We start from the raw sequence: 27,863 nt of genomic DNA, 5'->3' as shown, positions 1-27,863 counted from the left end.
GTGTTCGGTATAGACATATGTACAATGTTCTGAGTTACCATATAATATACAATACACAATACTATGCAGTGTACTAATGTACAGTACTATCTAGTGCAAAGCAGAAATGGGATGAGGTACAATTTTAGGTACAATTTACAGTAAGGTGTACGAGTTGTAGTGCAATCCTTCATCCATAAATATAAAGTGTGGGGAGTGGGTGCTACAGTGTGTTTGTTTAAAGTGGGTGTGTGCTATAAAGTGTGTGGAGTGGGTGCTACAGTGTGTTTGTTTAAAGTGAGTGTGTGCGTGTGGATGTGTGTGCTATGTGCGTTTGGTGGTTGTTGCTGTGTAGTGTTCATTCATTGTTCGTTTAGCAGCCTGATGGCGCTGGGGATAGAAGCTACTTCTGAGTCTTTCTGTGCTCGCCTTGAGACTCCGGTATCGCTTGCCTGACCGCAGCAGTTCAAAGAGGCAGTTGTTCGGGTGACTGGAGTCTTTAATGATTCTCTTAGCCTTGCCCTTGCAACGCTTGTAGTAAATGTTCTGGAGGGTGGGGAGCCCCCCTCCAATTGTGCGTTCGGCTGCACGTGTCACTCTTTGTAGTCTGCTTCGGTCTTTTGCAGTGCTATTCCCAAACCAGGAGGTGATGTTGCCGGTCAAGATGCTCTCTATTGTACATGAGTAGAAGTTCTTAAGGATCTTCTGGCTGACTTGGAACTTCCTTAGGCGCCTGAGGAAGTAGAGGCGTTGTCGTGCCTTCTTCACCACACTGTTAATGTGTGTGGTCCATGTCAAGTCCTCGGATATGTAGGCTCCGAGGTACTTGAAGCTGTTGACTCTCTCAACCGGTGCCCCGTCGATGCTGAGGGGGCTGTAGTCCTTGACCCCCGACCTCCTGAAGTCCACAATCATCTCCTTTGTTTTGCTGACGTTCAGGGAGAGGCTGTTTTCCTGGCACCATCCCGCCAGGACCTTGACCTCTTCCAGGTAGGCCCTCTCGTCGTTGGCAGAGATCAGGCCCACCACCACTGTGTCGTCAGCAAATTTGACGATTGTATTGCTACTCCGCTGAGCCACACAGTCGTGTGTGTACAGGGAGTAGAGGAGGGGACTCAGAACACAGCCCTGGGGGGCCCCTATGTTGAGGGTGATGGATGAGGAGGTGCAGTTGCCTGCTCTCACCACCTGGGGTCTGCCAGTCAGGAAGTCCAAGACCCACTGGCAGAGGTCATAGCCCAAGCCCAGGTCCCTGAGCTTGGCTATGAGTATGGAGGGGACTATGGTATTGAATGCCGAGCTGTAGTCGATGAATAGCATTCTCACATAGTTCCCCTGCCTCTTGTCCAGGTGTGATGCTGCTGTGTGCAGCACATGGGATATGGCGTCCTCCGTGGACCTGTTGGGGCGGTATGCAAATTGCAGGGGGTCCATGTTGATGGGGAGGGAGGAGCAGATGTAGCCCTTTACTAGCTTCTCAAAGCACTTCATGGCTATGGAGGTGAGAGCTACAGGGCGGTAGTCGTTGAGGCAAGCAGGCTTGGATTTTTTGGGTACAGGGATAATAGTGGACTTCTTCAGGCAGGTGGGGATGACAGCCTGTTCTAAGGACAGGTTAAATATGTCAGTGAATACTGGGGCCAGTTGGTCGGCACAGACTTTTAGGACGCGGCCGGGGATGCCGTCCGGACCTGCTGCCTTCCTGATATTCACTTTTTTAAAGGTCCGCCTCACCTCATGCTCTGTTACCCTGAACACTGCGCCTCCATCAGCAGCCGACCCCCCCCCCCCCCCCATTGCCGAGGCTTGTGAGCTGGTGTTGTTATTACCAGCATCAAACCTCGCATAGAAGGTATTGAGGTCGTTTGCTAAGGAGATGTCACTGTTCAGTTTGAGGGAGGCGCCTTTGTAGTCTGTCATCGTTTTGAGCCCCTGCCACATAGCTCTAGAGTCAGCTTGTTCAAACTGGAGTTCAATTTTATCCCTGTAGCGCCGTTTGGCCTCTGACACTGTCCTCCTTACGTTGTGTCGCGCCACCTTGTGGTCATTCATGTTGCCTGCCACTAGGCCGTCATTGTATGCTTTGGTGCGCTCTCTCAGAGCTTCACGGACGGATTTGTCTACCCAGGGTTTTTGATTTGGGTAAACTTTCATTTTGGTAGTGGGGATTGTTTCTTTCACCCTAGTACAGACATAGTCCAGCACTGTCTCCGTGTAGGCATTAATGTTATCTGTGTCGCGGAACACAATCCAGTCTGTGTGGTGAAACACTGACCGGATCGTCTCTTCTGACGTCAGATCCCATTTCTGCACCTCTCGCGAGACTACGGGAGTACTTTTAATTCTCTGTTTGTACTTTGGTGAAAGAAAAATTGACGCGTGATCTGATTTACCAAAGCCACTATCAGAATGAGCCTTGTAGCCACCTTTAAATTGCGTGTATAGTGTTGACCGTGGTTTCCTGGCTATGCCGGCCTTTCGGTGTGTAGCCTTACCTCCGGAATTGCAACAATATTTGTACTGGAGTTGAAGTACAGCAAGCGCTTTCATTTCATTGCCAAATACATTTTTGAGAGTGCCCCCTTTTCTTTTTTCCCAGTTTGTGCGAGACAGGGGATGAAAGTACGCAGGGGATGAAAGTACGCAGGGACGTTTGAAAAAAAAAAAAAACCAAACTGAAAACCTTATTCTTTATTTAGTTTGTAAAGAAAACTCTGTCGTCTGAAAGGCTTGTTCCCCCCCTTCTTCTCAAAGTCGAGCGGAGAGCGGTGTCAGATCAGTCGGAGATCAGAGAGGCTTCATACAAAATCCCGCTCCGCGTCTCTCTGAAGCGGGAGAACGGTTCCGCGGAGCAATAAGGGAATTTCTTCTGGCTGTAATTCAAAAGTGAATCTGTGGTAAAAGAACACAGGCTCAAAGGTCAGAGTGGAGGGGTCGGCGGGGTGGATGAGGGCTAGATAAGCTGTTTTAGAGGGTTTTCTGGTGGATGAGGGCTAGATAGAATCACAAGGTCTAATGTGTTTCTGGGGGGGGGGGGGGGAGGAACTGGCATTGGTTTCCCATTTCAAGTACCTCGGAATCATCTTCGTTTAAGAAACATATAAAAAAAAGTGAGACGCACAATTCATTTAAATGTAGTTAATTTTAGACAAATCCGGCCTTTTTTAAACAGTTCATGCCGCAAAAACGTATCTTCATTGCATGATATTCTCACACATTGAATACTGCTTCACAAACTGGTCATTTGCTGGTGTTGGATTCTGGCAATCAGCCAATCTCATCTCATCATCTCCTTCGTCTCTCTCTCTCTCTGTTGTGCGTTGTGTTTTTCTTGCAACCCCTGTTAGTACATCCATAGTCATAAGAAACGACACTGCAACTTGATCTCTTTCCTTAGATCCTTATGTTTATTTTCATAAACGTAGCCTCGTCATCAGATGTAAACCAGTTCTGTATTGTCATTGTTCAGTCTTAATTCTCTTCTCTCCGTCTCCTGTCATTAGTCCGATGGTTCTGGACCTTGTCGTAGCCAACCACCATATCTGCTAGTGATGATGTGTCATCTTCTCCATTGCTGCCCCCCCCCCCCCCCCCCGCCCCCCCTTTTTCGAGGGGAGGAGGGAGCCGTTTCAAAGTCTCTGATCAACGGTTCTCCTCTGTGTGCCGTAGCTCAGTCTAACTTCCCCGGAAGGAAACTCACATTATAATATTCTCGCCATAGCAACGACAGACCTGGCCCCTCTTCTCGTTGCTATGTGACACGCTGTCTTTTGACCCAAATCACTATGGCAGCGGTGATGTTGATATTAGCTTACCCCAAACAAACGCTGTGGCTATCAGCTGTTGATGATAACAGCACAGCCTCATCTGCTGGGGTTAGTCAGCTCCTAACACACACACACTCTCTCGGTTATCCTCCTCCTCTGAGATGACTATGAGTAGATGCTGTCATCCACCAATATTTTACATTATATACCCCTTGAAAAACATAGACATCCTTCACTGGTGTCACTGTCATGAAACCCATCCAACAGCTTTATCATAGAGCCATCAAGGTATTTGCCAGGAAACCAATGGCATACCACCATTGCAATATTCTGAAACAACATAGCTTTTTGAGCTTTGAAAAAAGTCTTAAAAAGCACTTGTTTCATCTACAAATGCCTACATGGACTAGGCGAGAGGCTTAGCATCGTGGATGAGAGCTAGACAGGCTGTGGGCTATAGGGAGGTGTAGTGGTTACGTCATTGCCGCTTTTCGTGTTCCACCCTCTGTTCCAACGCAATGTAATTCCCCATTGCCCATTTCTAAATCGTCTCGTTTAAAACAAATAAAGCATTGACATTTTCACGGTGTACCTTTCTGTGCTTATTCATCCACAATCTATAGCTCTCAACATGAAAATATTCGCAATTAATCATAAAAAAAAAAAATCGCCAAATTTGATTTCAACCAAAAATGCTTAATGTTAGTGATAGAAGGGAACTCGTTTTGTGCAAAAATGGAAAGCTTTTCAATTTCCAATGCGGCAGAATTGTTACAATTAGCCGATAATCCATTTTCCCAATGATGAATCCCTGTACGGGTGGAACAACCAGTGACGTCAGACTACACCTCCCTATTAGAGGCACATCAACCCCACAGCGGGAGGTCCGTCCCCCCGTCCCCCCCCCCACCCCAACCTGACACTCAGCGAGCCCCGTGACCTTCAGGACCCCCCTCTCTCCGCCCTGACATTCTAATGGCATCCCTTATGTAGATTTCTGTCTGGCCACATGAAAGGCAGAGCCGCCACGCTCTTCTTCTTCTTCTTCTTCTTCTTCTTCTTCTTCTTCTTCTTCTTCTTCTTCTTCTTCTTCCTAAAGGTCAGGGACAAGGTAGCGCATCGGTGCCAGGCCAGCGCTCACTCAGTCTGCGCTGTCTTCAGAGCCAACGAGGGACACGGGAGGACGGGGGGTCGGGTCGTCTGTAGAGTCTAATGAGGACGAGCGGCGTCGGCAAAACGAGACGGGAATTGGGAATGAGTTGTGTTTCCTGTGGGAGCGGTGTGTGTGTTTCCTGTGGGTGTGTGTGTTTCCTGCGGGGAGCGGCGTGTGTGTTTCCTGTGGGCGTGTGTGTTTCCTGTGGGCGTGTGTGTTTCCTGTGGGCGTGTGTGTTTCCTGTGGGCGTGTGTGTTTCCTGTGGGCGTGTGTGTTTCCTGTGTTGGAGCGGCGTGTGTGTTTCCTGTGGGCGTGTGTGTTTCCTGTGGGCGTGTGTGTTTCCTGTGGGCGTGTGTGTTTCCTGTGGCGAGCGGCGTGTGTGTTTCCTGTGGGCGTGTGTGTTTCCTGTGGGCGTGTGTGTTTCCTGTGGGAGCGGTGTGTGTGTTTCCTGTGGGCGTGTGTGTTTCCTGTGGGCGTGTGTGTTTCCTGTGGGAGCGGCATGTGTGTTTCCTGTGGGCGTGTGTGTTTCCTGTGGGAGCGGTGTGTGTGTTTCCTGTGGGAGCGGCATGTGTGTTTCCTGTGGGCGTGTGTGTTTCCTGTGGGAGCGGTGTGTGTGTTTCCTGTGGGAGCGGCGTGTGTGTTTCCTGTGGGAGCCAGACCACGTGAGCGGATCGGCGCGGCCGAGAAATCCGCTCTTCGCTCTTTAAAGCTTGGTCCGCTCCGCTAATCACTCATGTTGACCCCGCCCCCAAGTCGCTCTCCGCTCGCTCCCCGCTCACCTTGAATCGAGCGCTCCCCGCTCCCCGCTCCAGATCGCTCGGCAGTTTTTTTTCTTCTTTTTTTGGAGCATGGTGTAAATGAGCTCAAACTACAACAGTCTACACCCCCTGGGCCCCTTAACAATTGTTTGTATTGAGCCGCATTGTAATTGTAGCCATTCTGCAATGTTAAATAACGTTGTTTATCTATTCACTATCTCTATTAAGCGATGATAGGCTAGCCGAGCCACAATGCTATGGTCGCTGCCATTAACGTTAGCATGTAAGCTAACGTCAACAACAATGGCGTCGATATACTTTTTCTAACTGGAGTGAGTGTGGGCGTCTCTACAGTGACAAAGCCTGAACGAACAGCCTATCACAGGTTCACCCTTCTCATTGGTTGAAAATGGCCTTCATGTTTGTACATCGCCATCTGTTGCTTTGGCATTGTACTGCATGTATATATTACATCAGTGTTAAACCACTGTGAGCGGCCTGGAGTGGATTGGAGCGGAGGAGAACTCTCGCTCCGGACGTCGCGCCGACTCATTTTAAAACCCACTCCTCGCTCACGTCAAAACCGGCCGCTCCGCGCCCCGCGCCGCTCACGCTCCGATCCGCTCACATGCACTGGTGGGAGCGGCATGTGTGTTTCCTGTGGGCGTGTGTGTTTCCTGTGGGAGCGGCATGTGTGTTTCCTGTGGGCGTGTGTGTTTCCTGTGGGAGCGGCGTGTGTGTTTCCTGTGGGCGTGTGTGTTTCCTGTGGGAGCGGCGTGTGTGTTTCCTGTGGGCGTGTGTGTTTCCTGTGGGCGTGTGTGTTTCCTGTGGGAGCGGCGTGTGTGTTTCCTGTGGGAGCGGCGTGTGTGTTTCCTGTGGGAGCGGCGTGTGTGTTTCCTGTGGGCGTGTGTGTTTCCTGTGGGAGCGGCGTGTGTGTTTCCTGTGGGAGCGGCGTGTGTGTTTCCTGTGGGAGCGGCGTGTGTGTTTCCTGTGGGAGCGGCGTGTGTGTTTCCTGTGGGAGCGGCGTGTGTGTTTCCTGTGGGCGTGTGTGTTTCCTGTGGGAGTGGTGTGTGTGTTTCCTGTAGGAGCGGCATGTGTGTTTCCTGTGGGCGTGTGTGTTTCCTGTGGGCGTGTGTGTTTCCTGTGGGAGCGGTGTGTGTGTTTCTGAAACAAGGACGTGGGTTTTGTTTCATTGAGTAGTGATGCACGATATATCGGCCGCCGATATGGCCGTTTTTCTACACATCGGTATCGGTCCGATATCAAGATAGGGCCGATATGGGTTGATATTATTATTTTTTTTTTTAAATGCTATTTTCTTCTTTTTTTTCTTCATTTTTACATGTTTTGGCCTTAAATAGTTTCAGAATATCAGTCATTTCTGAAAATAAGTTACAAAAGTAAAAAAAAATAAAAATGCGTTTTGGAAAATAGCTCTTTATTTGATTATCATAAAAAAGTGTTTTCTATACAGAGATATCGACATCGATCGGCCAGAACAGCAATATTAATATCGGTATCGGCCACAATTTTCACATCGGTGCATCACTAACATTGATTAGAGAGTACACTTGGGGGGGGTCCCTGGAGATTTTGAGCGTCAAATACTTCTTTTCCTGTATTCTGGTGTACTTCAATGCACCCAATTTGTCCCCTTTCTGCATCAATTTATGGTGGAAATGTCTTTATTTATGTGCAGTGATGGGAATAACGGCGCTATAAGTAATGGCGTTACTAACGGCATTCGTTTTTTCAGTAACGAGTAATCTAACGGATTACTCTTCCAATCTTAATAACGCCGTTAGCGTTACTGCAAAAAAATGCGGCGCGTTACTATGAATGAACCTGTTTCTTTCATCAGACAGATCTCTGCGCCGAGAGGCAATAATATGTTCTTCCTTGTTTAGTGGGCAGTGCGCGAGCCAAGCATGCTGCACTTCCTGGTTTAATAGCACAGTCTGGTGCGCAGAGATATATATCTGTATGTCATGCATGTCTTAAATGTCATGATTAGATTGGTTTAGAATGATTCGATTAGATTCTTATATCTGTATGTTGTGTATGTCATGAATTGAAAATGGGGGACCCTGATGTAAACAAGACGAAAGTCTTTCTCTGATCTGCATCCCCTTAACAATTGTGTGTATTGAGCCGTACTGTATTGTACCCATTCTGCAATCTGTTAATTAAAATGTTCAATCAATCAGTATATATTTGTTATTTATTTTTGGTATAGTGCTTAACAAGCATAATTTAATGTTGCCCAGTTGTGGCCTGTTGAGGGGCAATACATATCAAAAGTTCCAAAACATCTATTGTATTTGTATGATCCACTAATATATAAACATAGTAATTATAATATCTACATACATGGCATTTGATTGGAGGCTAGTCTCACTTTGTCCCACAGCAACATTCAAATAGTTTAGATTTGTGTATGTTGTTTATGTAAAAAATAATAATATTGAAAGTAACGCAATAGTTACTTTCTGAAGTAACTAGTTACTTTTATAATTTGTAACTGAGTAAGTAATTTAGTAACTTTTTGGAAGAAGTAACTAGTAACTGTAACTAGTTACTTTTTAAAAGTAACTTGCCCAACACTGTTTATGTGTGAAGGAAAAGAGAACTTTAGACAAATATAATGGAATGTAATGCAGTAAGACTCTCAGGCATTCTGTATTGCTTTCAAATATGTATTCTATAGTGACGGGTAAAAATATAAATGTTTTGACCCCATTGTTTTTTTAACCTGTTTTGGGGAGGGGGTTGTCTTCTTTCATATTAGCTATATTTGTTGAGGGGGACGAATTGACCTCTTCTCAATATTGAGGGGACATGTCTCCCGCAGCCCCCTCTAAACTACGCTTATGTTCTGAACGGTTCTGTTAGTTCAGGTGAATCTTATACCTCTCTCCTCTCTTCTCTCTCTCCGCTCCTTCCCGCCTCTCTCTCCTCTCTTATCTCTCTCCTCTCTCTCTCCGCTCCTTCCCGCCTCTCTCCGATCTTCTCTCTCTCCTCTCCTCCTCACCTCTCCTCTCTTCGCTCTCTCTCCTCTCCTTCCCGCCTCTCTCCTCTCTTCTCTCTCTCTCCTCTCCTTCCCACCTCTCCTCTCTCTCTCCTCCTCACCTCTCCTCTCCTCTCCTTCCCGCCTCTCTCCTCTCTTCTCTCTCTCGCCTCTCCTTCCCGCCTCTCCTCTCTTCTCTCTCTCCTCTCTTCTCTCTCTCTTCTCCTCCTCACCTCTCTTCTCTCTCCTCTCTCCTCTCCTTCCCCCATCTCCACTCTCTTCTCTCTTCTCTCTCTCCTCTTTCTCCTTCCCCCTCTCTTCTCTCTCTTCTCTCTCCCCTCTCTTCTCTCTCTCCTCTCTCTCTCCTTCCCCCTCTCTTCTCTCTCATCTCTCTCTCCCCTCTCTTCTCTCTCCTCTCCTCCTCACCTCTCTCCCCTCTTTCTTGCATGCCCCCCTCTTTTCTCTCTCTTCTCTCTCTCTTCTCTCTCCTCTCTCTCTCCGTCCCCCCTCTCGTCTATCTTCTCTTTCTCCTCTCCTCCTCACCTCTCTCTCCTCCCCCCCTCTCTTCTCGCTCTCCTCTCCTGACCTCTCTCTCCTTCCCCCTCTCTTCTCTCTCTCCTATCCTCCTCACCTCTCTCCTCCCCCTCTCCTCTCTCTCTCCTTCCCCCTCTCTTCTCTCTCTCCTCCTCCTCACCTCTCTCATCCCCCTCTCTTCTCTCTCTCCTCTCTCCTCTCCTCCTCACTTCTCTCTCCTTTCTCTCTTTCCCCCTCTCCTCTCTCTCCTCTCCTCCTCACCTCTCTCTCCCCTCTCTCTCTCCTTACCCCCTCTCTTCCCTCTCTCCTCCTCTCATCACCTCTCTCTCTCTCCTTCCCCCCTCTCTTCCCTCTCCTCCTCTCCTCACCTCTCTCTCCCCTCTCTCTCTCCTTCCCCCCTCTCTTCTCTCCCAGGTGGTGATGAGCCAGAGGCTAGGAGGTAGTCTGCGGAGGAAAGTCAGTGAGACGGAGACGCAGCTCATGGCACTCCACGAAGCCAAGCTAGCCGCCATCTCAGGTGACCGTCTAGACTCAACGCCCCCTATCTGACGTTCCATAACACCCCCCCCCCCCCCTATCTGAACTTCCATAACGCCCCTATCTGACCTTCCATAACGCCCCTATCTGACCTTCCATAACGCCCCCTATCTGACCTTCCATAACGCCATACCTGCCGTCCATGATGTAGCGCCCCCACATCCATGTTCCATAACGCCCCCCCCCCCCCCCCCCCCCCCATTTGACATTCCATAACACCCCCTCCCCTTATCTGACATTCCTTAACACCCCCCTATCTAACGTTGCATAACGCCCCCCCCCCCCCCCCCCACCCCTATCTAACGTTGCATAACGCCCCTAACGCATAACCTTGGAGATCAAGGTTTTAAACTCTGCAACAACAGAGGGGAGAATCTCAAGCTTTACGGCCCGTTGGAGTTCATTCCATGAGCTAGAGGGGCATCGTAGCAACATGCAGATTTACCCTGTTCAGAGCAAACTTAAGGACCGGCCATATATAATATAAGAAAGTAATTGAACCAAGTATTGTTTTAGATATTAAATTTGACATCTCAGAAACAGTGATTGCCATAAAGGATTAAAATGCAACGCCTCCCCTGCCATCAAGCACTCCTTGTATACTTACCTAATTTAGCCCATTACCTCTCCATTAGCATCTGTTAATTAAACCACTAACGGGCCGAGTCCTTCATCAGCGGCCGGTGGTACAGTATGCCGAGGGTAACGTCTCCTAGCACTGCGATGATAATGTACAAAGCACTCACTTCCAAGTGGCATTCAGGAGTTGTTCCAGACTAGAGAGAGCCGATATAGACTCAGGGGAACTTGTGTATTCAGTATCGCAAAGGCAAGGACAAATATGAAAAGTCGATGTATATCTGTTAAAGGGGCACAATTATGGAATAGCTTTGACAAAGAAGTAAAAAATGTGTGGTTCGCTACATACTTTTAAGAAATTATTCAAATATAAGGTGATACATAAATATAAAACCTCATTATTATCCTAGTTATATTTCATCTATAACATAGCTGTGTTCAAATAGTGACAAAGGGGAAAGGAAAAAAGAAAAAGAAAAACATATATATAAAAAAAGAAAAAGTATTTAAAAAAGAAATAAAACATAAATACATGTGTATACGTTTTGTACATAAAACTATGAAACGTTTGTAAACTTTGCTAAATGATATACTGAATTATGTTTCTTTATTGTATTTTATTGTTTTGTGTAAATAGTGTAATGTAATGTAAATAGTGTAAGGTAATGTATAAAGGGTAGGCAATTATAAACCTCGGCTTCAGCCTACACCTTTTCGGTAGGGATGTCCGATATTATCGGCCGATATTCGCATTAAAATGTAATATCGGAAAATATCTGTATCGGTTTTCCAAAATATAGATTTATTTTTTTTACATTTATTTAAGCTTTATTTGCCCAGGCAAGCAAGTAAGAACACATTCTTATTTTATTTATTGTCAAAAGTATGCATAACGTTGTGTTAATTCCACGACAAGAGATATGTAATGTTAATTACCTGCGTTTTTTTGGGGGGGAAACCCTGCATATATCGGTATCGGTTGATATCGGTATCAGAAATTAAGAGTTGGACAATATCGGTATATCGGATATCGGTAAAAAAGCCAATATCGAACATCCCTAGTATAAACTGTTGATTGATATGCACTGTCCCTGATCAAATAAACGGAGTAAACTAAAACTAAAACTAAACTAAACTGGGGGGAGCTCCAGTAGCTCACCGCGTACCTCGGACGCTATTTCGGCGTCGGGGACAACCGTGCGCGTCACGGATCTGGGGTACACGAGTTCGACTCCCGGACTCGCCGTATTTTCTCAGAGTGTCTTTCCCCCGATCTATACCCCCATTCAACCTGTTTCTATTGGTCATGCTTGACCAGAAAAAGCGATAAAAGAACCAGCTGACTGGTCAAAGTTTAAAAAAAAAAAAAACTAAACTAAACTAAACTAAGCAGTGCGCCCGGCGTGCAGGTAATGACTTCGGCGGCGCCAAGGAGCTGAAGGCGGAGATGCGGGCGGTGCTGGTGGAGCGCGAGCGGCTGGAGGGCCTGGCCCGGAGGCTCCACAGCCTGAGGGAGGGGCACGGCCAGGAGCTGGCGGGCATGAAGGAGCAGCAGCAGCGGCTCACACGGGAGCTGGAGGAGCGGGAGGCGCGGCGCGGTGAGGAGGCTGGGGGGGGGAGGAGGAGGGGTGTGGAAGGACTCAGGAGGTGGAGGAGTCTGCTGGGGGCTCGTCACGGTGAGGAGGCTGGAGGAGGAGGAGGAGGGGTGTGGAAGGACTCAGGAGGTGGAGGAGTCTGGGGGCTCGTCACGGTGAGGAGGCTGGGGGGGAGGAGGAGGTGTGGAAGGACTCAGGAGGTGGAGGAGTCTGGGGGCTCGTCACGGTGAGGAGGCTGGGGGGGAGGAGGAGGTGTGGAAGGACTCAGGAGGTGGAGGAGTCTGGGGGCTCGTCACGGTGAGGAGGCTGGAGGGGAGGAGGAGGTGTGGAAGGACTCAGGAGGTGGAGGAGTCTGGGGGCTCGTCACGGTGAGGAGGCTGGGGGAGGAGGAGGGGTGTGGAAGGACTCAGGAGGTGGAGGAGTCTGGGGGCTCGTCACGGTGAGGAGGCTGGAGGAGGAGGAGGGGTGTGGAAGGACTCAGGAGGTGGAGGAGTCTGGGGGCTCGTCACGGTGAGGAGGCTGGGGGGGATGAGGAGGTGTGGAAGGACTCAGGAGGTGGAGGAGTCTGGGGGCTCGGCACGGTGAGGAGGCTGGGGGAGGAGGAGGAGGTGTGGAAGGACTCAGGAGGTGGAGGAGTCTGCTGGGGGCTCATCACGGTGAGGAGGCTGGGGGGGGAGGAGGGGTGTGGAAGGACTCAGGAGGTGGAGGAGTCTGGGGGCTCGGCACGGTGAGGAGGCTGGGGGAGGAGGAGGGGTGTGGAAGGACTCAGGAGGTGGAGGAGTCTGCTGGGGGCTCATCACGGTGAGGAGGCTGGGGGGGGAGGAGGGGTGTGGAAGGACTCAGGAGGTGGAGGAGTCTGGGGGCTCGGCACGGTGAGGAGGCTGGGGGAGGAGGAGGGGTGGAAGGGGTCAGGAGGTGGAGGAGTCTGCTGGGGGCTCGTCACGGTGAGGAGGCTGGGGGAGGAGGGGTGTGGAAGGACTCAGGAGGTGGAGGAGTCTGCTGGGGGCTCGTCACGGTGAGGAGGCTGGGGGAGGAGGAGGAGGTGTGGAAGGACTCAGGAGGTGGAGGAGTCTGGGGGCTCGTCACGGTGAGGAGGCTGGGGGAGGAGGAGGGGTGGAAGGACTCAGGAGGTGGAGGAGTCTGGGGGCTCGTCACGGTGAGGAGGCTGGGGGAGGAGGAGGGGTGTGGAAGGGGTCAGGAGGTGGAGGAGTCTGGGGGCTCGGCACGGTGAGGAGGCTGGGGGAGGAGGTGTGGAAGGGGTCAGGAGGTGGAGGAGTCTGGGGGCGCGGCACGGTGAGGAGGCTGGGGGGGGAGGAGGTGTGGAAGGACTCAGGAGGTGGAGGAGTCTGGGGGCTCGGCACGGTGAGGAGGCTGGGGGAGGAGGAGGGGTGTGGAAGGACTCAGGAGGTGGAGGAGTCTGGGGGCTCGTCACGGTGAGGAGGCTGGGGGAGGGGTGTAAAAAGTACCCAGAAATGATACTTAAAAAAAAAAATTATCTTTTCCCCCGCCTCCTTTTTCCGTTTTTCTCCCATCCCAATGTTATGTTAGTCGTTATGCCAATCCCCACTCCCCTTCCTGGTCGTTGCGCACTCTACCCCCTACCGTCGGTCCGGGAGGGCGGAGACTATCACATGCTTCCTCCAACACATGTGTAGCCAATCAACCGCTTCTTTTCACCTGGCAGCGCGGACTCTCACTGGGAGAGTGTAACGTGTGGAAGGTCACACTACTACCTTTCCTAGTTCCTTCCCTTGCTGTGCAGGCGCCCCGACCGAACTGTAGGAGTCGCTGTTTTACAACGACCAGGACCCACCCTCGCCGGGTTTCCCACCCGCTGACACCGCCAATTGTGTTAGTGTGGACGGTCGGCCAAGCCGGAGGCACCACAGCTGGATTCGATCCCACTGTCTCTGTGGTGGTAGACAGACGCTTAGTCCGCTGCGCTACCCAGCCGCCCACCCATAAATTATACTTAAGTGAAAGTATGGGTACTGTCTCAAAATCGTACTCGAGTAAAAGTCAGAGTATCTGGCTAAAAACACACTAGAGTAAAAGTAAAAAAGTTTCTACTTTTAAATGTACTTAAGTACTAAAAAGTAAAAGTAAAAACTTTATTTCTATCTGTCTATTCTTCTGATAGCAGGTGTTTAATCAAAGATCCTCGCTTTCTAGTCTTGCACAAGGACCAATCAGCACGGGTATGGGGCGGGTTCATTTTCCATTGATGGGGATTTGATTGGCTGTTTTTAAATAAAGAGCGGCCGCAGGATTAATAACGTTAACGTTAGTTCGGCCAGAGAAACAAATATACTAATTAAAATGGTTGGACCTGCGAGATTTGTACTTTGTAGGTCTGCATTTTAAATGTAAGGAGTAAAAAGTATGTTTTTTTTCTCTGAAATGTAATTGAGTAAAAGTACAAGTAGACAAACCTAATAATACTCGAGTAAAGTACAAATCAAGTGCAGTACAAGTGCTTAAAGTGCTTGATTTATTTACAAAGAAAAGTCAAGACCTGGAATTCCTTGAAAACAGCCCCTTTTTTAACAAGGTGCTTAAAAAGTCCTTGAAATTCAAATCAACCATTCGCATTGAATGTTTTGTTCATCCATGATCAAATTGTTCTGAATCAAGAAATCATTTATTTCTTGTTATGTTTTAATAAAATCTGACGAGTCGCTGTCTCGCACGCTCCCAACTGCTTTTCTCGCTCTAGCTGGCAAGCGGGCCACGAAACAAAAAACTCAAACAAAAAACAGCATTTAAAAGTGAATTGTATCCTTCGAGTGACATCCTTGAAAAAGAAAAATAGTGCTTGGAAAAGTACTTAAAAGTCCTTGAATTTCATTTTGCAATGTCTGTGGGAACCCTGGGACTCAGGAGGTGGAGGAGGCTGGGGGGAGGTGTGGAAGGACTTGAACGGCAACAAATAGCGTTTTAATTCAGTAATTCATATGTTTGGCGAAAAATGCAGCCCCAAGCCTTCAGACGCTCGCAAAGTGCCGTGAAACTGAGAAAAGAGGACATTTCCAGGCAAAATAGGACGTTTGGTCACCCTAAGCTAACAAACCTTCTGAGACATAAAGCGGTTTGCCGTTATTTTCGACGCCTGCCTTTCTTTGAGCGTGCCTTTGAAATATCACACTCTGATGTGAACCTCTCGCTCCAAACAGGAGTGTGCGGAGAGAGAGAGAGAGAGAGAGAGAGAGAGAGAGAGAGAGAGAGCGAGAGAGAGAGAGAGACAGACAGAGACAGAGACAGAGAGAGATAGAGAGAGACACAGAGAGAGACAGAGAGAGAGAGAGAGAGACACAGAGAGAGACAGAGAGAGAGAGAGAGAGAGAGAGAGAGAGAGAGAGAGAGACACACAGAGAGAGACAGAGAGAGATACACCACGTGGAGAAATAAAAAATAATTGAATTAGACAATTACGTTTTATAAGCAAATATACTCGGAACTATTTTTTGCCCAACCACTCCTCTCTGAGCGCAGCCAGTGATTTCAACGTGTCGTCGTGATTGTTGACATTCTCATTCATTCAAATGATCCGAACCGATTGAAGTTTATGGATACCATGACTTGAAATCCTCTTACCTTGACGATTAAAAGCCTCCCCAATTTAGAAAACAGTAATCCAATGGCTGGTATTGTTATACCGGATGCTCTGAGCTAACCGGAGCTAACGCAGATCAGGATGGTAAAGCATATATAATGACTTCCTTTCTGGGGTTGTCAAAATAAAAGTGCAACGTTTATAGCAGCGGAAAACGTTTATTTTGTACATTATCTAACGTTAACACGAACCTAAACTAACGTTACAACTAACCTAAAGTTAGTTTAGGTTCGTGTTAACGTTAGATAATGTACAAAATAAACGTTTTCCGCTGCTATAAACGTCGCACTTTTATTTTGACAACCCCAGAAAGGAAGTCATTATATATGCTTTACCATCCTGATCTGCGTTAGCTCCGGTTAGCTCAGAGCATCCGGTATAACAATACCAGCCATTGGATTACTGTTTTCTAAATTGGGGAGGCTTTTAATCGTCAAGGTAAGAGGATTTCAAGTCATGGTATCCATAAACTTCAATCGGTTCGGATCATTTGAATGAATGAGAATGTCAACAATCACGACGACACGTTGCATAGTTCCGAGTATATTTGCTTATAAAACGTAATTGTCTAATTCAATTATTTTTTATTTCTCCACGTGGTGAATACACAGGTCACAACATATTTACATGAACGTTTTGGAGTTGTATTTGGAGTGTATTCTGCAATCTGTTAATAAACTTTTCAATCAATCAATCAAACTATACACTGTAAGGGAACGCCAGGCTCCGGCCCCGCCTCACTTCCAGTGATGAAGCTAAGCTACGCTAACGGAGCGACTGTTCCCTAAGCTAAATGCACGCACAGAGACAAAAAAGGTATGTATCTTCTTGTCTAACTCCAGGGAAGATGTTAAATAAGCTAATTTCCCAAAATGTTGGAGTTTTCCTTTAAGTTGGAATATGACTGTAATACAAACAGTTCAGTTTGTCAGGTACATGCAACACAGAGTACAGTGTTGACATCTGTCTGCTTGAGAAAATACCATTTGCTGCAATAAAAATGATTGAAGTGAGACGAACAGACTGAAAACTTTATTTGATTAGATAAAACATGTTGACAAAGTTTTACTTTGCAGTTGAAAAAAGGTAATAAATCGCAATATTAATATCGCAATACTCAGCATATCGCAATATATTTAGTATCGCAATACTATTGTATCGTGACTCAAGTATCGTGATAGTATCGTGAGGCCTCTGGTGATTCACCCCTAACAGAGAGAGAGAGAGAGAGAGAGAGAGAGAGAGAGAGAGAGAGAGAGAGAGAGAGAGAGAGAGAGAGAGAGAGAGAGAGAGAGAGAGAGAGAGAGAGAGAGAGAGAGAGAGAGAGAGAGAGAGAGAGAGAGAGAGAGAGATAGAGAGAGAGAGAGAGAGAGAGAGAGAGAGAGAGAGAGAGAGAGAGACAGATAGAGAGAGAGAGAGACAAGAGAGAGAGAGCCCTTTGAAAAGGAAACGCTGTGTTGATGTTGCTCCGCGCTCAGAGAACATCAATGAAAGATGAGTTTCCTGCCAAATGAAGGAGAAGGAGAAGGAGAAAGAAGAAGTCTGCTGTCAGCGGGGACTTGGCATCAAATGAGTCACTGGCAGGGATTGACAGCCAGGAGGAGGCGGGGCCCGGGCGGAAATGAGCTTCAGATCGTGTGAAGTAGCCAATCGCCTTCCAGCTGAGACAAAGAACGCCTCGTCACCGAGACCTTGCGTATCTGAGTTCACACACGCGCACATGTACACGCACTCACACACACACACGCATGCACGCACACACACACGCACACACACACACACACACACACGCACACACACGCGCACACGCACACATTCACACACATTCGAGGCACTTTTTCTCCTCTAGATTGCTCTGGCTGGGAGCTAAATATGATATTCTGACAGCAACAGCTGCGTCCATCAGTCACAGGGAGATTTCTGAAAGAAAAAAAAAGTCACTCCTCTCTTTCTGATGCTTTGCGGGACGGGGGGGGTGGCGGCCATTCAAGATTCAAGAGATTTATTAATAGTCACATACTGTACCTACACGAGACATGTAGTGAAATGAAGGTGGCCATGATGCCCGCCTTGATTGTGCAAAAAAAATAATAATACAAATAATAATAGCATAAAATTTAATAGATAATAGATAGACGTGATAAAAGGTACTAAGATAAAATACTATACAATGCTAAGCTTACGAATGAAAGGTAATGAGTCCTATATACACTATTATACAATATACAGTTATGCTATATGTAACTATACTATACTAACTATATTAACTATACTATACAAAAACATACATTTATGTTTTTTAAAGTGACCTTTGCTTTTTCCTAAAGTGACCTGTAGTGTGTTTGTGTGTGAGAGAGTGCAGGATGTGTGGTGTGTGCGTGCTGTGTGTGTGTGTGTGTGTGTGTGTGTGTGTGTGTGTGTGTGTGTGTGTGTGTGTGCGTGCGTGCGTGTGTGTGTGTGTGTGTGTGCGTGTGCGTGCGTGTGTGTTCATGTGTGTGGAGAGATCAGTGTTCAGTGTTCTGATGGCCTGGGGGAAGAAGCTGAGTCTGAGCGTATGCTTACTGTGACATGTACATACTGTAGCTAAACAAAGGCACCAGAATGAGGCGGGCAGCCCCGTTGCGCTTCAGGGAGAGATGGGGGAGTTAATAACGGGGCGGTGTGCCTTGCTCAACGCGCTGCCGAGTGGGCGAACACAATGCGCTGCGCGGCGCTGTCTGTCTGACGCGGAGCGAGGGCCTCATTAGGCTGTCACCCCGTGGGGTAATAAGAGGCTGGTGCTCGCGCGTCGGATGAAGCCGGAAGCCGGTAGCCGCGACGGCGCTAGCATCACATTAGCATTAATAGCCGGAGGGGGCTGAGGAATTGTTTTCGTTCGACTTCAAAGTCCACCGCCGCGGTCGACTCGACCCTGACTCGACCCCTTTTTGTCTTTGACTTTTTTCTTTCTCGCATGCGATTATCGTTGACTTCGGTGTCATCATATATATATAGCGAGAACACTGTATCCCTGTGTCTCTGAAAGGACCTATTGTCGTTAGGGATGACGGGTACCGGTACTTTCAAGGGTATCGACCGAATCACGTCGGTACTACTTCACGTGGGATACACCGGTGTGACATTTCGGTACTGCAAAAAATTATTAATTCTTTATAAAAATGTATAAAGTCCGATGACGTCAACGTTTCGTTTACCCACGAAACGAAACCTATGAAGTGTGCCGCACGTTCACGTCAACGTTCACGCGCACAATACACGCTTAGCTAGGATTTTACTTGATTCAACAACAAAGCAGTCGGGGCAATGGCAACACAAGGCCATTGAAATATGTATTTTTGCATTTCCTAGTTACACATACACACAGTCCTCATATCCCTCCTAGTTACACATACACACAGTCCTCATATCCCTCCTAGTTACACACAGTCCTCATATCCAGTTACACATACACACAGTCCTCATATCCCTCCTAGTTACACATACACACAGTCCTCATATCCAGTTACACATACACACAGTCCTCATATCCCTCCTAGTTACACATACACACAGTCCTCATATCCAGTTACACATACACACAGTCCTCATATCCCTCCTAGTTACACATACACACAGTCCTCATATCCAGTTACACATACACACAGTCCTCATATCCCTCCTAGTTATACACACAGTCCTCATATCCCTCCTAGTTACACACACAGTCCTCATATCCCTCCTAGTTACACATACACACAGTCCTCATATCCCTCCTAGTTATACACACAGTCCTCATATCCCTCCTAGTTATACACACTGTCCTAATATCCCTCCTAGTTACACACACACACACACACACACACACACACACACACACACACACACACACACACACACACACACACACACACAGTCCTCATATCCTTCCTAGTTACACACAGTCCTCATATCCCTCCTAGTTACACATACACACAGTCCTCATATACCTCCTAGTTACACACAGTCCTCATATCCCTCCTAGTTACACACACAGTCCTCATATCCCTCCTAGTTACACACACAGTACTCATATCCCTCCTAGTTACACACACAGTCCTCATATCCTTCCTAGTTACACATACACACAGTCCTCATATCCCTCCTAGTTACACATACACACAGTCCTCATATCCCTCCTAGTTACACACACAGTCCTCATATCCTTCCTAGTTACACATACACACAGTCCTCATATCCCTCCTAGTTACACATACACACAGTCCTCATATCCCTCCTAGTTACACATACACACAGTCCTCATATCCTTCCTAGTTACACATACACACAGTCCTCATATCCCTCCTAGTTACACACACAGTCCTCATATCCCTCCTAGTTACACACAGTCCTCATATCCCTCCTAGTTACACATACACACAGTCCTCATATCCCTCCTAGTTACACATACACACAGTCCTCATATCCTTCCTAGTTACACATACACACAGTCCTCATATCCCTCCTAGTTACACACACAGTCCTCATATCCCTCCTAGTTACACACACAGTCCTCATATCCCTCCTAGTTACACATACACACAGTCCTCATATCCCTCCTAGTTACACACACAGTCCTCATATCCCTCCTAGTTACACACACAGTCCTCATATCCCTCCTAGTTACACACACAGTCCTCATATCCCTCCTAGTTACACACACAGTCCTCATATCCCTCCTAGCTACACACAGTCCTCATATCCCTCCTAGTTACACACAGTCCTCATATCCCTCCTAGTTACACTTCCACACATGTGGGTTCACATTTAGAACGAGAGGAACAACCGTGTTTAAAACATGTGTAAAACAGACATTTGAACCCCTGAGCCATTATCAGTGTAAAACCCACATTTGACCCGCGGTTCACCCAGTTTAATGGATAACCCTGACAACGTCTATGAATAATATACACAGGTTCAAACCCCAACAGAGCCTGCTTGTTAAGCCGCCCGGCCCGGCGTGGCGTGGTTGGAAAACGATAAGGTCTGTGCCCGTCACCGCGTGGTATGGTGCCCCCGGGGTTGGTGGCCCCCGGCGCCATTATGTGGAAAATTACCATTGGCACAAGCGTTTGATGAATTACTCGCCCCCATAATGGGAGGTTTAATTCCCCGCTGGGGTGTGTAATGCTGTCCCCATTGAGAGGGTGCCAGTCGGACTAAATTCAGAAATAAATAATTGAAAAGCTCAAGAATGTGTGTAAAAGGACCCCCCCCCCCCCCCCCAGGAGTCGGGGTTTGGCGTGGGACGTTCTCTCATGCGGAGGAAGCGCAGAGGATGTGAACCAGCCCCCACCCTGTTGGTTTATATAAGGGCCAGGATCGCGTCGTAGACTCAGGCCTGATTTATAGACCTGTTCGCTGTTTACAAACATACCGCGTTCGAGCCAATCAGCAATACCGACTTGAGTCACGTGACTAAGTTGCCCCCTACCAGTTCAAAACGGTCAGGTATTAAACTGTGTAGGAGCCAGGCCTAGAACTGCACCCTGAGAGGGAGGTTTGCCCTGGGTGGGCGGTTCAAAGGGTCAAAGTGGGTATCAAACAGGAGGGAAGACTGTCAGGTTTTAAACTGTGGATATCAAACAGAGAAGGTAAAGACGACTTTGAACCGTTGAACAGTAATCCAGACCTATTTTATTGCACTGTATATATATATATTATTTTTTAATCTATTCTATTCTACAATTTTATTGCACTGCACTATTGCACTATTTTACTCTGTCTATTTTATCTTACTCTTTTTATTATTGTCTCTATATAAAACTGAATCAAACCATAAACCAGGTGGCCTGTTGGGATGTTAGATCCTAATGTGAAAAACTGTGATTTTATATGTCTGCACTTTATGTGCTAATTTTATGCCCTTCTGTTGTGAAGCACTTTGAGCTGCAGTTTCTGTATGAAAGGTGCTATACAAATAAAGATTATTATTATTATGATTATTATGATTATTATGATTATTATGATTATTATTATTATGATTATGATTATTATTATTATTATTATTATTATTATTATTATTATTATTATTATTATTATTATTATTATTATTATTATTATTATTATTACCTGCGTGAAAAAAGTATGACGGGGCTCTATGGAAAAACCATGACACTCCCCTGACTAAAAGTAGTTTCAAACAAAAACGGCTGGGTGCAGCACATTTCCCAGTGTCCACGGTCAGGAGGAGGAGGTCATTGAGGACCTTCAGGGGGGCGGACTCAGTGCTGTGTCCTGCCCTAAACCATAGCTGTCAACATTTCGATTTGAAAAAACGTGCAGGTTTTAGCCCCGCCCCTTCTCCTGGCCCCGCCCCCTCAGCCCGCCCCCTCCCACCCGGCCCCACCCCCTCCCAATGGAGCTGCCTCGTCGCTGCTGGTCAAAACCGGTATTATTTTCTTTTCCTACTGTGTAGAGTGTAAATGCTATAAAAATACAGTAAATTACCTTTTATCAAAATATTAACCATTAAATAAAGGTTGTAATCTGTAAATGCATTTGATTTTACTGTAATTTGACAGTATTTGGAAACCATAGATGCCAGACATTTAGTTTTCTTGCAGCTTTTTTTCTTACAGTCTACAGTCAGTGAATCCTAAATCTCCACTAGGCAACCACTTAAAGTTATCAGTCCAACAAGGACTGGGTGAACTAGTTGCTACATTAAATTAATCAGATACCTGGTTGAAAGTGAAATGCTGTGAACATCCCTGCATTAAGTGTAAGACAAATTCAGTATAAATTCAGTTTATGTAGTAGTAGCATTAACATGTTCATATTTATTGAAATCTTACAATTCATACATAAATGTTATGATGAATTGAAAGGTAGGGCATCAGCTGACTGAGGACAGCCTTTTCCAGGACTTTTGAAAGGAATGGCAGTTTGGAGATGGGCCGGTAATTATTGAGAGTGGGGGGTCTAAGTGGGGGTCTAAGCTGTTTTTTTTTTTGTATTATTATCTTTTTCCTCCTTCTTTTTTCCGTTTTTTCTCCCCTCCCAATGTTAGTCATTATGCCAATTCCCACTCCCCTTCCTGGTCGTTGCGCACTCTACCCCCTACCGTCGGTCCGGGAGGGCGGAGACTATCACATGCTTCCTCCGACACATGTGTACCCAGCCCACCGCTTCTTTTTCACCTGGCAGCGCGGACTCTCACTGGGAGAGTAACGTGTGGAAGGAACACACTACCTCTCCCAGATACTTCCCTCGCTGTGCAGGCGCCCCGACCGAACTGTAGGAGTCGCTGTTTTACAACGACCAGGACCCACCCTCACTGGTTTCCCACCCTCTAACACCGCCAATTGTGTCAGTATGGATGGTCGGCCAAGCCGGAGGCACCACAGCTGGATTAGATCCCACTGGCTCTGTGGTGGTAGACAGACGCTTAGTCTGCTGCGCTACCCGGCCGCACCTTTTCCAGGACTTTTGAAAGGAATGGCAGTTTGGAGAGTGGGCCGGTAATTATTGAGGAGAGTGGGGTCTAAGCTGGGTTTTTTTGAGGAGAGGATGAACCACTGCTTGTTTGAAACAGGATGGAACGGAGCCAGTAGCTAGAGAGTTGTTGACAATGGCGAGGATGTGTGGACCCACGGTGTCAAAAACCTCCTTGAGGAGGGGGGGGGGGGCAGGGATGGGGTCCAGGGGGGGAAGAAGCTGGCGAGGAGACGATCTCAGAGAGGGATGAGAGGGTAATGGGGAGGGTGGATGATGAGCATCGCTGAGTGATGGCTGAAGTCCTGTGTGGAATGTGGGATGTTTCTTTGGATGTTTTTCCACTTTTTCTAAGAAAAAGGACAGAAATTCCTCACACTTCCTCACACGTCCTGGGAGTGTGAATATTTTAGGCAACCAACTTGTGTTTAGCGTTTCTCTGATTGGCCACTACGCCCATATGTGACCGCGGCAGCGCGAGAGAGCTGCAGCGCGGAAATAGGCTGTCTATTGCCATTCTCTAAGACAAACTCTAACCTTAACCAGCTCCTTAACAGCGCCTAAACTTAACCCTTCTAACCTTAACCAACTCCGAAACAATGCCTAACCTTAACCTTAACCAACTCCGAAACGATGCTTAAAGTTAACATGCCTAAACTTAACCGGCGAAAGAATGCATGTTAAAAAAATAAAAATAAAAAAATTAAGGGAATCGAACTTGTCACCAACGGACCGCAGGATCCACAGCAAGGCAGCGCTACCAATTGAGCTAGTTGTCGATGGTAAACGAGGGGGGATTACTGCTACATAATGCTGCCGCGACAGAGCGGAGCTGCCGCGGGGGCGTGGCAAGTTGGGCGTGGCTAGACACAAGTTGGTTGCCTTTAATATTTAGGCGTCCTGCGACAGCGGTGGGAGGGGGGTGAATAACAGAATTGATCGTCCGGGAATAGAACTCTGGGATTTTTTGCGCGTCGTTGGCAATTAAAGTAGCAAAAGTACTTGTCTCTCTCGTTTTTCCACCACCCTCTGGTCGGTCTTCTGACTCTCCCGGAGTATCTCCAGTGAGACCTGCGGCCCTGTCCTTCTTCCACCTGCGTTCAGCCTGCCTCCTCCAGACCCTCCTCTCTGGGCTCTGGTGGGCTCGGTTAGCCAGGGGGGAAGCCGCGGGCTTCGATTTTCCTCAGGGTCATAGGAGCGATGGTGTCTAGGATAGACCGGCGTAGGGCTGTCTTAAATACTTCGAAGCTTCGAAGCTTCGTTCGATGGGCATGGGCTTCGAATATGAAAATAAAATTGGATTATGTAAAAAAAAATATATATATATATATATATATGAATATTTTTTTTTTTACATTTTTTATTTTTTTTTGCAAAATCAACTCTGCCTCTCTTTGTTAACTACAACAAGCAATGCCGTTTGTTATTTAAGATGAGGTCGGACTCGGCACTGACAGATTTGTGTTCATTGTGCTGCTTTTATAAAGCCTCAAATGACGGCGTACAATATTTCATGGAAGCAAAGTGTTTTTTGTAGTTTGTCTAAGATTTAAAAAGGTTTAAACTTTACAGCACTGACAAAGTTGAACAAAGTGCTGTACAAGTCCCACAACATAAAAATATTATTATAATTTTTTTATTTTATTTTGAATCTTCGAATTAAAATCGAATCTCGGCCCCGAAGCTTCGAATTCCAAAAAAAAATCGAAGGTCAGCCCTAGACCGGCGATTGGAGTTGAAGATGGTGGTGAGTTCTTCCGGGTCCGAAGACGGCGTCTCTCGCCAGCGGTGTTTTGGGCGGCGGTGAGAACGAGGAGGAGAACTTGGTGGCTGTCTGGGCATTGGTGTAGCGAGAGAGAGACGAGCGGGCCGTTGAGTGTCGGCGGCGAGGGAGGGCAGAGATGAATAGAAGATCACCGCCTCATGGTCACAATCCACACGGGCCTTGGTTGGTAGTGTCAACACCACTGATGGAGAGGCCAACAGAAAGGACGAGGTCTAGCGTACATGACGGAGACATGCTGAGTGGATCAGGTCTATGAACTCAGTCTCAGAAGCCCTGGTGGGATTGTCGTCGACATGTATGTTAAAATCACCAAGGAACAGCAACCTATCATGGCTGGGGATGAGGTCTGTTAGGAAATCTGAGAACTGGGGTATAAAGTTCTTCTTAGTTTCCTTAAAGAACCTGCTGTCCGGTGGGCGGTAGATAATAATAACAACCAGGAGTGGGGCAGCTGGGCTCACTTTAACCAGCTGAGCTTCAAAACTGGTGTAAGGGGGGGGGGGGGGGGGGGGGGCATTTCAGCGGAGAACAGGTGTAACTGTTGTGAAGCAGATTGTCACCTTCGTATATTTACATTTGTAAACACTACTGGATCCTACACTGTGAATCGGAACGTGCAATAATACCAATGTTACTCACTACATGCTATACTATGTTATTTGATACTATCTTGTCTAGCACAGTCTCTGGAGCGTAACAGTAAGAAGCATTTTGTATGAAAGTATTCTGTACTTCTGTATGACAACTATTAAAGAAACACTTGTGCCTTGTATATATATCTTATACCATTTTTGATAGAAAAAAGATCTATTTCTACCTTATTTTTGCTTGTACTTAAATTGTAAAAAATAATTGTTAAGTATTGTGTGCTTTTGTGTGAAGGGCGGACTAGCAAAGTAAGATTTCCATTGTATGGCAAACTGTCTGTTTAACCATTTCACTAGAAGTGTGGTAGTGAAAGGGTTAACCTGCTGTCGTGTGGCAGTGAAAGGGTTAACCGTTTGGTAGCGTGGCGGTGAAAGGGTTAACATGTGCACATGACAATAAACTCTTGAATCTTGAAGCCTCTGTACCGGCCAGGTGGTGAGGATAGCGTAGATGTATATTATAGTATGTACTGCACAGCCCGCTCTCTACTACATACAGTAGCTCTACATACAGTAGCTCTACATACTACATACAGTAGCTCTACATACAGTAACTCTACATACAGTAGCTCTACATACTACATACAGTAGCTCTACATACAGTAACTCTACATACAGTAGCTCTACATACAGTAACTCTACATACAGTAGCTCTACATACTACATACAGTAGCTCTACATACAGTAACTCTACATACAGTAGCTCTACATACTACATACAGTAACTCTACATACAGTAGCTCTACATACTACATACAGTAGCTCTACATACAGTAACTCTACATACAGTAGCTCTACATACAGTAGCTCTACATACAGTAGCTCTACATACAGTAGCTCTACATACAGTAGCTCTACATACTACATACAGTAACTCTACATACAGTAGCTCTACATACTACATACAGTAGCTCTACATACAGTAGCTCTACATACAGTAGCTCTACATACAGTAGCTCTACATACAGTAGCTCTACATACTACATACAGTAACTCTACATACAGTAGCTCTACATACAGTAACTCTACATACTACATACAGTAACTCTACATACAGTAGCTCTACATACAGTAGCTCTACATACAGTAGCTCTACATACAGTAACTCTACATACAGTAGCTCTACATACAGTAGCTCTACATACAGTAGCTCTACATACAGTAGCTCTACATACAGTAACTCTACATACAGTAACTCTACATACAGTAACTCTACATACAGTAGCTCTACATACAGTAGCTCTACATACAGTAGCTCTACATACAGTAGCTCTACATACAGTAACTCTACATACAGTAACTCTACATACAGTAACTCTACATACAGTAGCTCTACATACAGTAACTCTACATACAGTAACTCTACATACAGTAACTCTACATACAGTAACTCTACATACAGTAACTCTACATACAGTAGCTCTACATACAGTAGCTCTACATACAGTAGCTCTACATACAGTAGCTCTACATACAGTAGCTCTACATACAGTAACTCTACATACAGTAACTCTACATACAGTAACTCTACATACAGTAGCTCTACATACAGTAGCTCTACATACAGTAGCTCTACATACAGTAACTCTACATACAGTAACTCTACATACAGTAGCTCTACATACAGTAGCTCTACATACAGTAGCTCTACATACAGTAGCTCTACATACAGTAGCTCTACATACAGTAGCTCTACATACAGTAGCTCTACATACAGTAACTCTACATACAGTAGCTCTACATACAGTAACTCTACATACAGTAGCTCTACATACAGTAGCTCTACATACAGTAGCTCTACATACAGTAGCTCTACATACAGTAGCTCTACATACAGTAGCTCTACATACAGTAGCTCTACATACAGTAGCTCTACATACAGTAGCTCTACATACAGTAACTCTACATACAGTAGCTCTACATACAGTAGCTCTACATACAGTAGCTCTACATACTACATACAGTAGCTCTACATACAGTAGCTCTACATACAGTAACTCTACATACAGTAGCTCTACATACAGTAACTCTACATACAGTAACTCTACATACAGTAACTCTACATACAGTAACTCTACATACAGTAGCTCTACATACAGTAACTCTACATACAGCAGCTCTACATACAGTAACTCTACATACTACATACAGTAACTCTACATACAGTAACTCTACATACAGTAGCTCTACATACAGTAACTCTACATACTACATACAGTAACTCTACATACAGTAGCTCTACATACAGTAGCTCTACATACAGTAACTCTACATACAGTAGCTCTACATACAGTAGCTCTACATACAGTAACTCTACATACAGTAACTCTACATACAGTAGCTCTACATACAGTAGCTCTACATACAGTAGCTCTACATACAGTAACTCTACATACAGTAGCTCTACATACAGTAACTCTACATACTACATACAGTAACTCTACATACAGTAGCTC

General features: G+C 46.4%; 1 protein-coding gene across 1 annotated transcript in view; it reads left to right on the top strand.

The window, feature by feature from the left end:
- disc1 (DISC1 scaffold protein) overlaps positions 1-27,863 on the top strand; it is a gene marked incomplete at its 5' end in the record, with an annotated part of 174,028 nt that overhangs the window by 38,895 nt on the left and 107,270 nt on the right. The window contains 3 exon segments of the mRNA XM_084322047.1: positions 3,483-3,504; positions 9,613-9,715; positions 11,724-11,912. Coding sequence (XP_084178173.1) covers positions 3,483-3,504; positions 9,613-9,715; positions 11,724-11,912 — 314 coding nt within the window.

The sequence above is a fragment of the Notolepis coatsorum genome (assembly GCF_963971535.1).
Source record: "Notolepis coatsorum genome assembly, chromosome: 9".
NCBI classification, from domain to species: Eukaryota; Metazoa; Chordata; class Actinopteri; order Aulopiformes; family Paralepididae; genus Notolepis; species Notolepis coatsorum.
Note: the sequence above shows the minus strand (reverse complement) of the source record. Positions and strands in the feature narration are given on the sequence as shown.